General features: G+C 38.5%; 1 protein-coding gene across 3 annotated transcripts in view; it reads left to right on the top strand.

The window, feature by feature from the left end:
* The window catches only part of ctif (CBP80/20-dependent translation initiation factor), a 197518-nt gene extending 185009 nt beyond the window's left edge, over positions 1 to 12509 (top strand). For all 3 annotated transcript variants that reach the window (XM_057818177.1, XM_057818175.1, XM_057818176.1), the window contains 2 exons: positions 1963 to 2016; positions 8088 to 12509. In XM_057818177.1, coding sequence (XP_057674160.1) covers positions 1963 to 2016; positions 8088 to 8306 — 273 coding nt within the window. In that variant the 3' untranslated portion in view covers positions 8307 to 12509. The remainder of the gene's footprint in view (positions 1 to 1962; positions 2017 to 8087) is intronic.
* The last annotated feature ends 755 nt before the right edge of the window (positions 12510 to 13264 follow it).

Genomic DNA, 13264 nt, shown 5'->3' with positions numbered 1-13264 from the left:
TCATTGAATATTTGCTTGTGCTCATATATACCTAATACATACATAATACATATTGCCATATTTTTTCTTATTGATATAACCAGTAAATGATTATTGCTTGCTATACTAGGTTGTAGTATAATGTTTAAGTGTTATAAAGTGTTAAAGAGGGTCGGGGTGACAACTGCCTTGCTTCATGGCCGCAACATTGCGTAACTAGACCTTCTGGGACATCTTTAGCATCTTACGTCTAGACTTTCGAGGACATCTTCCATTCGAGGACATCTTCCATGGCCGCAGCGTTGCATAACTGAAGTGTCTGGGTCATTCTGACCACTTTATCTAAGTGCCTTTGCTTACACATGTGTATTTAGTTAGTTCCGCCTACATGCTCACACATAGCCAATCAAAATCACATGGGTGTCTCCAGCTTGCTTTCCCTCTCCCTTTAGGGCGGCACTTTTCCGTGTTAGGACAAGCCCCTAATAAAAGAAAGAGCAAGGAGTTTAGTTTTAGATCAATTTTGGTAACTAAACAGCGTAATCTAGCATTTCACCGTCTAGTCCCTCCTTGCTCTCCTTGGCCAAGAAAACTGAGTGTCTTCTCTCCTTATTTTTGGGTAATTTTACGAATGTCTACCTAAGGGTCTATTTTTTAACTTGACAGGGCCCAAGCGCCAGCAGAGGGCGCCAAACACCAAAAAACAAGTAACAATCGGACATTACACTGCTGTCATTTTAATCTGTTTGAGCGGGGCATGTGCGTTAATTGCGTCAAATATTTTAATGTGATTAATTTAAAAAATTAATTACCGCCCGTTAACGCGATAATTTTGACAGCCCTAATTATTATTATTATTATTATTATTACCTGAATTATATTATTATTATTCCAATTTGTACTTATAATTTATCTGCTTTGCTATGTGTATTTGCAATTAGTAATTGTACCTGCTGTATTTTTTTAAGGATTCAGTGTAGGTTTTGGGGTTGTGGAACTAATTAATCGAATTATAATGTATTCTTATGGGAGACTCCCGCTCGAAATACGACCATTTCAACTTTCAAAACAGGTAGTGGAACGAATTAAAATCCTAAGTAGAGGTACCATTGTATATTGTAAATTAACAGGCGGGATCCCAGGCCCTAAAGCGAGAAGTAGTGTTGCTATGCAACTATTGGAAGCCTATTTGAAGTCCCCCAACTTCCAACACTCCGCGTGCGCAAGTTATTAGTTTAACGATGAAACATGCTTTTCTTCTCAGCTGGAAATCGTCGCATCCCATCATGCTATTCTTTGACAACACCATCAGCGACGTGTCATTTCTTCATCAAACACGCACACGTTTGATCTGCGCAGACAGAAACGTTGGCATGAATATGGATGTTCTTCACTCACGTTACAGAAAATCACAGCTGTCCTACTTTCCATTTTTATGATCAAATGTCTTTTAAATGTGCGAGGTTGGTTTGGCGATCACAAGAGATTCCCAAGGTTTTTCCCAGCCTGGTTATATAACTGCAAGCGGGCTTGTCAGGAGATGTTGTCAAGCTTTGTTCGTTTTCCACATTAAACGAACGGTAGGAAAAATGAATGTTTCACGGAAGAATTCTTGATTAGTGACTTTATTTGAGTTAAACGTCAGCGCAACCCCCCCAACGGGACTCATTAGGAGACGCGTGCAGGATCGGCACGCCGTCACCGTGTCCATCCGTGCATACCGAGAAGGTGCACACCTAGGTAATTGGGATATAGTTTCTCTTAAAATGCAGTTGGTGTCTCTATGACTTTTCTGTTCAAAACTGGATGCAAAACTGCTCTAATTTGTTCTTATTTTTGTACACATTTTCCTATACTACGCATTTGCATCTTGCCTCGTTACCTCCTCCTCGTCTTCACCGTGCCGGATGTCGCCGCAATATTACCAATGCTTGCATCGCCCCTGATTCAAATTGACACCGTGTCTGTTCTTATTCCGTGTAGCTGCTGCAGTCCAAGGACGTCAAGGAGGACGCCGTGCTGTGCTGCTCCATGGAGGTAAACACACAAACATAAACCTATTTACAAAACTCAAGACATATTAAGACAGAGCAAACTCTTTGGAGAGCCCAGAAATGAACTGGTCATTGGCACGTTAAACCGTGAGAGATTATCGCGGTAAAATGTGATGACTCACTGACCGTGATATACGTACAATAAACGATTACTCGAATAATTTGACTAACTCGATTTTAAAAATTGATTATGGAATTTTATCCGCCTCAAGGAATCTTTTAATTTCGCCAGCTCTAAGCATGACATTTTGTCCGGACCACTTTTTTTTTGCACAACGCGCTGGCGTACAGGAAGGAGACAGAGACGGCGGATATATTTGATTTCAACCATGCATGAATACAGGTCCTTCTCAAAAAAAAAAAAAAAAAAAAAAAAAAAGGATTTTTTGATAAAGTTCATTACTTTCTGTAATGTACAGATAACATTAGACTGTCATATATTTTAGATTCATTATACACAACTGAAGTAGTTCAAGCCTTTTATTGTTTTAATATTGATGATTTTGGCAAAAAAGAAAAACCAAAAATCCCTATCTTAAAAAATTAGCATATTTCATCCGACCAAGACAAAAAAGTGTTTTTTAATACAAAAAAAGTCAACCTTCAGTTAATTATATCAGCTATGCACTCAATACTTGGTCGGGAATCCTTTTGCAGAAATGACTGCTTCAGTGTGGCGTGGCGTGGAGGCAATCAGCCTGTGGCACTGCTGATATGTTATGGAGGCCCAAGATGCTTCGATAGTGGCCTTAAGCTCATCCACAGTGTTGGGTCTGGTGTCTCTCAACTTCCTCTTCACAATATCCCACAGATTCTCTATGGAGTTCAGGTCAGGAGAGTTAGTGGGCCAAATGAGCACAGTAATGCCATGGTCAGTAAACCATTTACCAGTGGTTTTGGCACTTGTGAGCAGGTGCCAGATCGTGCTGAAACATGAAATCTTCATCTCCATAAAGCTTTTCAGCAGATGGAAGCATGAAGTGCTCCAAAATCTCCTGATAGCGAGCTGCATTGACCCTGCCCTTGAGAAAACGCAGTAGGACAACACCAGCAGCTGACATGGCACCCCAGACCATCACTGACTGTGGGTACTTGACACTAGACGTCAGGCTTTTTGGCATTTCCTTCTCCCAAGTCTTCCTCCAAACTCTGGCACCTTGATTTCCGAATGACATGCAAAATTTGCTTTCATGTGATAAAAGTACTTTGGACCACTGAGCAACAGTCCAATGCTGCTTCTCTGTAGCCCAGGTCAGGCGCTTCTGCCGCTGTTTCAGGTTCAAAAGTGGCTTGACCTGGGGAATGCGGCCCCTGTAGCCCATTTCCAGCACACGCCTGTGCACGGTGGCTCTGGATGTTTCTACTCCAGGCTCAGTCCACTGTTTCTACAGGTCCCCCAAGGTCTGGAATCGGCCCTTCTCCACAATCTTTCTCAGAGTACGGTCACCTCTTTTGGTTGTGCAGCGTTTCCTGCCACACTTTTTCCTTCCCACAGACGTCCCACCGAGGTGTCTTGATACAGCACTCCGGGAACAGCCTATTCGCTCAGAAATTTCTTTCTGTGTCTTAGCCTCTTGCTTGAGGGTGTCAATGATGGCCTTCTGGACAGCAGTCAGGTCAGCAGTCTTGCCCATGATTTTTGAGTAACGAACTAGGCTGGGAGTTTTTCAAAGCCTCATGAATCTTTCGCAGGTGTTTTGAGTTAATTCGTTGATTCAGATGATTAGGTTAGTAGCTTCTTTAGAGTACCTTTTCATGATATGCTAATTTTTTAGATGGGGAATTTTGTTTTTTCTTGACTTTTTTTGCCAAAATCATCAATATTAAAACAATAAAAGACTTGAACTACTTCATTTGTGTGTAATGAATCTAAAATATATGAAAGCCTAATGTTTATCAGTGCATTACAGAAAATAATGAAATTTATCACAATATGCTAATTTTTTGAGAAGGACCTGTATAGAGATAAAGACAAAGAAGCCGACGAAAGCGAAGAGAAAGGCACCAAGAAAAAGCGGAAAATGTCAAAAGTGTGGGAGCATTTCAAGCTGGACACCAAGGTGAACACTGTTTCATGTATTCACTGTAAGGCAGAGCTTGCATACCTCTACAGCACGTCTTCAATGCTGCAGCTCCACCGAATGCACCCATTTTACTCCGAGAACGGAGGAGCGATACTCGGGACAAGGTAAAATTAAGTTAACGTAGCGCTAATAAATAAAATTAACGTTACTTTACCTTGCTAACGTAACGTTAGCCTTGCAGAGGGCTAGGTTTCTATTAATTATGACTACTGTCGAAGCATGACTAGCGTGTGTTTCAAACGGGCTTTATTTAATCTGTAAAAACAGCGCTGTAGTGTGATAAGGGGAATAAAATAAAAATAGAATAAACCTAACTCAATTTTAGCTCTGTAGTCATTGATGGATAAAACACCAAGTAGCACTTGTGTCTAATGTGCTCCAATACAGTAGGTGTCATACATTTATTTTGAACACTGCAAACACTCAAAATCCTATCAGGAGCTACAATTTAGACTAACTTAAAACTTAAAAATAGCTAGACACAAATGGAAATTCAATTGAAACACGCTGGAAAAACACCAAATTTTTAAGTGATGTGTGTTATCAAGCGTAGTGACATCTTCAGGTAAAATATAAGATTTTTTTTTATTTTTATTTAATAGAATCTGAGGTTTTTTGAGTGAAAGCAGTAAATGTTTTTTTTTTCTAGTCATATCTAAGATGCAATTGTTGGCTGCTTTCAACAATATACATCTAAAATAAAGACATTGATTGTCTAAAAATGGTTCAATATTATGTGAAATGTCATTTTTTTCTTATACATTTTTAACTGCTCTTTACATAAAAAAATGTTTTATCCGATTACTCAATCTGTGGAATTTTCATTAGAATACTCGATTACTAAAATATTCGATAGCTACCGCCCTACTAGGCGCTAACGCTAATATACAGCTCGATCATACAGCTGCTGTCCTCCGTGCGTCTCGCTCTTTGCTGACGTAATTGCTGCATGAATTCTGATTTGGGAAACTTGACAGTTCAGACCTCAGCCATATTCTGGAAAAATATGGCCAGGATCGGATTTTAAACATATACGAAAGTGACCTAGATCGGATTTGAAATGGTCCACTTTTATGCGACCTGTCCCGTTCAGATCGTCAAGTTAATGCCTCACCCGAGTCAGAAAAACACGAAAAAGTCGGATTTGTGCAATAAGACCTACAGGTATGAACCTAGCCTTAGTCACATTTTAGTCATTTCAAAATGTTTTTATCATTATCTGGTTTTCGTTGATTCCAACAAAAGCCCCTTTCACGCATACCTGAACTCAGGTTAATTCCCGGGATTTAAACGGGTAGCCTTAATGTATGAAAACAGTTTCCCGGGTCGACTGACACGGAGATGACGTAGACATTAACCTGGTCGCGTCCTAGTATAATGTCCGGAACTTACCAGGAATCGGCATGTGTGAAAGCAGCCGTTGAATTCTTGGGTCACAGTGCGGAGGCATATGACATGAATATCATGGCGGGCCGATCAAATCTTTCCACGTAACTAAAAATGTTTGACCATTGCACCATAATGAAAGGTCTGGCATCTCATTTGTAATTAAACATATTTTTCAATTGCTTTCTTGCATCATAAAAGCATTTTCTGCCTGTTGTAATGCCTGTAATACAAAAGAATATTTGTAAATGCTGTTTTTTTTTTCTTTTCTGTTCCTGCATTTGTTATGCAAACACCTTTCCATATTTGTCACCTTCCTCATAAAGTGTTTGTGGTATTCTTAATCGACTGACAGCAGCCTTAGATTTACACCCGTTCCAATACTAAGCTTGCATTAACAACTCAGCTTCCTCTTATGGGTTATTAATTTCAAACATTTTTTCATACAGCTTTATCTCTCCTCGCGATGTTTCTTTGACTTTGAAATCAAAAACTAATTACGTGTCCTGATAAAGACTTTGAAAGCCTCCCACTTTATATGTACGTACTGAAGTCTGGCTAACAAGGACTTCAATTCATCTATCTGGCTTCCAGTAGCTTACAAATTCTTTATCAAATTAACATTTTCATGTTCAAAGTGCCACATAGTATGCATAGTATGCAACCATTTTTTCCTTTGTTTTTGCTGTATACATCAAACCCCTTTTCACTCCAGATAAAGACGCGGTGCGTTTAGGGACAGCCTAAAAAACACAGCACTCAGCCTTGCGATGTGAAGCATTCATGCAACTCCATTCGTAACATTACTGTCCATGTTTTTGCATTACGTGAACTGGAAGTTGTTCGACTGTCCGCGACGTAAGGTTTGTGTGACCATGCATCGTGTGTTTACCGATGTATCTATTAGGGGTGTCAAGGTTCAGAAAACTGAGGGCGTGGATCGGATTGGATCATTTTTCAGACCAAAAACTAAAATAAATAAGCCACTAAGTAAGTCTTGGATCGCTCTTTATTTTGGCGGACAAAATTTTCAACACAAAATGTCCAATACGGTCATTTAAATTACAACGAGTGCAAAATAACGCTTAACTTCGTTTCAAACATGGACTGTGGATAGCAAAACAACTTAAAGTGCAGTTGAAGGGACATCTCCTTTAACCATGGAGAACACAAGTGCAAAATATATCCACATCTAAAAAGAGTGCAAACAAAGAATACCAATAGCAAAAAAAGTTTCTAAAAAAAGATAAGAATGTCCACATTGTCTGAAGAGAGTGTTGACCTGTTTGCAGTTAATTTGTGCCATGCTGTAGAAAGCACTCTTTCACTAGCCATTGAAGTACCAGGCACAGCGAGATAGCGTCTTGCCATCATCTGTGGGGAGCGCAACGTAAGGCATCAGGGCATCATTCACAATTTTTTTTTTCATTTTCCTAAAGACACAGCACGCTTTTTTTCACCGAAGTGGTTACGCGACGCGATATTACAGCATGGCTCAATCACACTGTTTATACTGGTCCTTCTAAAAAAAAAAAAAAAAAATTAGCATATTGTGATAAAGTTCATGAATTTCTGTAATGTACTGATAAACATTAGACTTTCATATATTTTAGATTCATTACACACAACTGAAGTACTTCAAGCCTTTTATTGTTTTAATATTGATGATTTTGGCAAAAAAGTAGGGCTGTCAAAATTAACGCGTTAACGGGCATATACATTTTGGCAATGCATTAAGAAAAAAATGAATACAACTCGGACGAATATATACATTCAACGTACAGTACATAAGTACTGTATTTGTTTATTATGACAATAAATCCTCAAGATGGCATTTACATTATTAACATTCTTTCTGTGAGAGGGATCCTTGGATAGAAAGACTTGTGACTTTGTATATTGTGACTAAATATTGCCATCTAGTGTATTTGTTGATCTTTCAGTAAATTATACTGTAGCCATGCCCAAATGCATGATGGGAAGTGGAACCATGAATGTGCGTAGTGCTACCAATTGATATATCTTCTCTGCGTGGGGAAGTAACATAAGGTGTTAAGAAAAAGATCAACTGCTACCTTGCTTCCCTACATTGCTTCCCATGATATTTCTAATCGTAGGGAGAGGGATTGTAAGGCTTTCGCCAATTAAAAAAAAGGCTCCAAAGGCTGCCAAAATTCACTCATTTTACGCTGCCTTTAATCTCACTTTATAGGTAAAACGGCGCCATTACAGATTGAGCGTGACAATGCGTGGGTGGGTCGTGCAGCGCATGCATTAATTGCGTTAAATATTTTAACGTGATACATTTCTTTAAAATTAATTACCGCCGTTATCGGGATAAATTTGATAACCCTACGTAAGGCTAAACTAAAGACTCTGGATGAGTGTAACATATTATGTTTGTAAAGTTAAATACAATTAGAAAACCATTTAATTAAAAAATATATATATATATATTTAAAAAAGGCATGGCCGATATTTTATGCCGATTCCGATACTTTGAAAATGACGTGATCGGCATCCCGATCGATCAGGACATCTCTACTGCTCGACGCTTATCTCAATTTTCCCTGCTCCTCCGCAGCTGCAAAGCGCCGGGCGCCTCCTGGAGGAGCAGCTGCCGGAGATGATGACGGAGCTGCTCGCGGCCGTGCGCGACAAGATGCTGAGCCCTGCCGAGTCTCCGTTGACCCGCTCGCTCCTCATGGAGGTGGTCGAGCTGCACGCGCACCACTGGAGCCCTCTGGAAGCGATCACCACGCAGTACTACGACCGCACTATCCACAAACTCACCACTGCATAAAAGCGCCATTTGATCCCAGACTCTCGGTACAGACTTTTGGTGTTTCCCACTAGGGGGAGTGTAGGACAGCATCAGCTTGTCCGGGAATACAGAGATGTTAAAAGTAGGGAGGAGGGGGCTGTTCCTTTATTGTCGTCCGCCCCCTCCTCCTATTCCATCCCCCAGCTCTCGTGGCTGATAAAAGACAGAAAATGGAGGCAGGGAGCAGACACGGTGCTGTCTGTCTGCACCGTCTGCCCTCTTCTCCGCAGGGACCCCCGGGTCAGGAGGTCTCGCCGCGGGACTCCAGTACGCCTACACCAACCCCCATCACCTACTACCCCCTCCACCCTTTGTCTCCCTCCCTTAGCAGGAAGCCTTTTTTGTAGGGATGAGACAGCAGGCCTGCTGGGCCAGGCTGGGCTCGGGATAAGGATCAGGCTGGCTAGAGTAGGGTGGCAGATGGCGGCTTGAGCCCTTGTGAGACATACACACACAGTCAGAACACACACAATCAACGCGTGCACGCTCCCCAACAGAAAAAGAGGAAACAAGGGGGTCGTCAGAATTAGAGGAGCATTATAAAAACGCTGTTAAATCTTTTGTTTTTGTCTCCCGAGCCGTGCGCATCCACAATATTAATAATTGTTTTTTTATTGTATGTATTTATTGCAATCATTTGATTTTATCGTCTGAGTCTTACCATGGAGTGTTAGCGCCACGCTGAAAAGGAAAAGTCTAACTATACGATAATACGGTGTAACAGGAGAATAATGCGATAGTGGGAAAATACATTGAAGAAAAGTAGCGATGTTACGCTAATAAAGACTAAAAAATGTAGTAGGACGAAGTTTTAAAGGACAAACAAAATACTGAGACTGTTTGGATTGAACGTTTATCTTCGTCAATGGCAGTCAATGAGTTCAATGCAAGTACTATTTTAGCCAATCAAATGCGTGTATTTCAAATACCCGCCTAGCATTGGCTACCCACAATGCTATGCGACGTCAATTGTCTATACACGCTTTAATGAAGTGAGGCGAGCTTAGTCTGAGTCTCAGACGGAGGAAGACTGGGACAGATTGCACAGGTACAGAAACTTTTAAAAGTGTGTGCCTGTTTTCTTAGCTACTATTTCCCAGTTTCGAGCGTATTAGCGCATGGCGTGACTGATTTCTCCATTATTATAGTTTGAAGAAATTTGTGATTTGCATGGTTACATTCAACCATCTTTCACTTGAAGGTCATTTATACACGCTTAAGAGAAACAGGTTGTAGACCTTTAAAATGGATGCATAATGTTTCGCGGGAAAATTTTAAGACAGGTCTTAATAATCATGATTAAAGTTATGATTATATGAGATTGTATGAGTTTTAAAATTCTGCAAATACATGAGAAGGAGTCGTAGTTAGGGTTGTTCCGATCATGTTTTTTTGCTCCCGATCGTTTTAGAGTACGTTCCGATCCCGATATTTCCCGATCCGATTACTTTTTTTTTGCCCCCGATTCAATTCCAATCATTCCCGATAATTTTTCCCAATCATATACATTTTGGCAATGCATTAAGAAAAAAATGAATAAAACTAATATAAAACGAATATATACATTCAACATACAGTACATAAGTACTGTATTTGTTTATTATGACAATAAATCCTCAAGATGGCATTTACATTATTAACATTCTTTCTGTGAGAGGGATCCACGGATAGAAAGACTTGTGACTTTGTATATTGTGACTAAATATTGCCATCTTGTGTATTTGTTGAGCTTTCAGTAAATGATACTGTAGCCATGCCCAAATGCATGATGGGAAGTGGAACCATGACTGTGCGTAGTGCTACCAATTGATATATCTTCTCTGCGTTGGGAAATAACATAAAGTGTTAAGAAAAAGATCAATTGCTACCTTGCTTCCCCACATTGTTTCCCATGATATTTCTAATTGTAGGGAGAGGGATTGTAAGGCTTTAGCCAATTAAAAAAAGGCTCCAAAGGCTGCCAAAATTCACTCTACTCATTTTACGCTGCCTTTTATCTCTCTATATAGGTAAAACGGCGTCATTACAGATTGAACGCGACAATGCGTGAGCGGGTCGTGCAGCGCATGCATTAATTGCGTTAAATATTTTAACGTGATACGTTTTTTTTTAAATTAACTACCGCCGTTATCGGGATAAATTTGATAACCCTACCTTTAGCCTAAACTAAAGACTCTGGATGAGTGTAACATATTATGTCTGTAACGTTAAATACAATTAGAAAACGATTTAATTAAAAAATATATATATATTAAAAAAAGGCATGGCCGATATTTTTTTGCCGATTCCGATACTTTGAAAATGACGTGATCGGACCCGATCGATCGGCATCTCTAGTCGTAGTGTTTTGAGAATGAAGGATAATGTTATGTAAAAAGTCGCAATGTTACGTGAATGAAGCGAGTGATAGGAGAAAACGACTTATGCCGCAAAACCCAAATTATTCTGGGCAAAAAAAAGTCGTAATTTTACAACAGTTTTCTTGATGTTTGAATAATGTTGTAATGACACGAGAAGTTCTAGAAATAAATGCTTTTAATGAGAAAAATGTTCTAACTTTCCAGAACGTTACAATTTTATGTGAATATAGACGTAAAAACTGTCACAATATTACAAATCTAAGATGTGAAAGTTGAACATTTTTGCGAGAAAATAATCTTAACGGCATGAGAATAAAGGGGAAAAATGTATAGTAAAATGGGTTAAGAAAATGAGGTGCAATGTAATATAAAAAAAAAAGACGAGTTGCTAACAGACGAAATAGTTGATTAATGTTACGTTGTCTTAAGTTAATATTGCAAGAAATATGAAAAAGTAATATTGCAAGATGTAACATGGAGGAACAAATGCTCTCATTTGTAGGAAGTTGTATTATTGTGCATGAAGTCATCGGAAAATAATATTGCAACAAAAAGCTCAGGTTATGGTGACAACTATTTATATTGCAGTAATGCTGGAAAGTCGTATTCTTGCTCGAATATCGTTGGGATTTTACACCGAAAAGTTGCTTGTACTAAATAAGTAAACATTTTTCGGGAAAACTATTGATTATTTAAGTAATCAATTAATCTATCAAGTACTTAGTTTGAATAATCAATCTTATTAGGAACATTTAATGCGTTGCAGAATAAATTTTAGGAGATGTAAAAATAATCAAGTGTTTAGGCTCGCATTAAATGCAAATACAAAATAGAATTGCTGAGCGTTTCTTCAAACTAAACAGAATTGCAGTTTTATTTCACAAGAGCAATACATGCATTTGAAATTAAATTCAAATACACAAACGGTATAAAAAATGGGCATAATAATTAGGGTTGTTCCGATCATGTTTTTTTGCTCCCGATCCGATCCCGATCGTTTTAGTTTGAGTATCTGCCGATCCCGATATTTCCCGATCCGATTGCTTTTTTTTGCTCCCGATTCAATTCCAATCATTCCCGATAATTTTTCCCGATCATATACATTTTGGCAATGCATTAAGAAAAAAATGAATACAACTTGGACGAATATATACATTCAACATACAGTACATAAGTACTGTATTTGTTTATTTTGACAATAAATCCTCAAGATGGCATTTACATTATTAACATTCTTTCTGTGAGAGGGATCCACGGATAGAAAGACTTGTGACTTTGTATATTGTGACTAAATATTGCAATCTAGTGTATTTGTTGAGCTTTCAGTAAATGATACTGTAGTCATGCCCAAATGCATGATGGGAAGTGGCACCATGACTGTGCATAGTGCTACCAATTGATATATCTTCTCTGCGTTGGGAAATAACATAAGGTGTTAAGAAAAAGATCAATTGCTTCCCATGATATTTCTAATCGTAGGGAGAGGGATTGTAAGGCTTTAGCCAATTAAAAAAAGGCTCCAAAGGCTGCCAAAATTCACTCTACTCATTTTACGCTGCCTTTTATCTCTCTTTATAGGTAAAACGGCGTCATTACAGATTGAACGCGACAATGCGTGAGCGGGTCGTGCAACGCATGCATTCATTGCGTTAAATATTTTAACGTGATACTTTTTTTTTTTTTAAATTAACTACCGCCGTTATCGGGATAAATTTGATAACCCTACCTTTAGCCTAATCTAAAGACTCTGGATGAGTGTAACATATTATCTCTGTAACGTTAAATACAATTAGAAAACGATTTAATTAAAAAATATATATATATATATATTAAAAAAAGGCATGGCTGATATTTTTTTGCCGATTCCGATACTTTGAAAATGACGTGATCATCCCGATTGATCGGGACATCTCTAGTCGTAGTTTTTTGAGAATGAAGGATAATGTTATGTAAAAAGTCACAATGTTACGTGAATGAAGCGAGCGAGGAGAAAACGACTTATGCCGCAAAACCTGAATTATTCTGGGCAAAAAAAGTCGTAATTTTACAACAGTTTTCTTGATGTTTGAATAATGTTGTAATGACACGAGAAGTTCTAGAAATAAATGCTTTTAATGAGAAAAATGTTCTAACTAACCAGAACGTTACAATTTTATGTGAATATAAACGTAAAAAAATGTCACAATATTGCAAATCTAAGATTGAAACTTGAATTTTTGCGAGAAAATAATCTTAACGGCATGAGAATAAAGGGGAAAAAATGTATAGTAAAATGGGTTAAGAAAATGAGGTGCAATGTAATATAAAAAAAAAAAGACGAGTTGCTAACAGACGAAATAGTTGATTAATGTTACGTTGTCTTAAGTTAACATTGCAAGAAATATGAAAAAGTAATATTGCAAGATGTAATATGGAGGAACAAATGCTCTCATTTGTAGGAAGTTGTATTATTGTGCATGAAGTCATCGGAAAATAATATTGCAACAAAAAGTTCAGGTTATGGTGACAACTATTTATATTGCAGTAATGCTGGAAAGTCGTATTCTTGCTCGAATATCGTTGGGATTTTACACCGAA

The sequence above is a fragment of the Corythoichthys intestinalis genome, chromosome 17 (assembly GCF_030265065.1).
Source record: "Corythoichthys intestinalis isolate RoL2023-P3 chromosome 17, ASM3026506v1, whole genome shotgun sequence".
Classification (NCBI taxonomy): domain Eukaryota; kingdom Metazoa; phylum Chordata; class Actinopteri; order Syngnathiformes; family Syngnathidae; genus Corythoichthys; species Corythoichthys intestinalis.
This window is presented reverse-complemented; position numbering and strand designations above follow the sequence as displayed.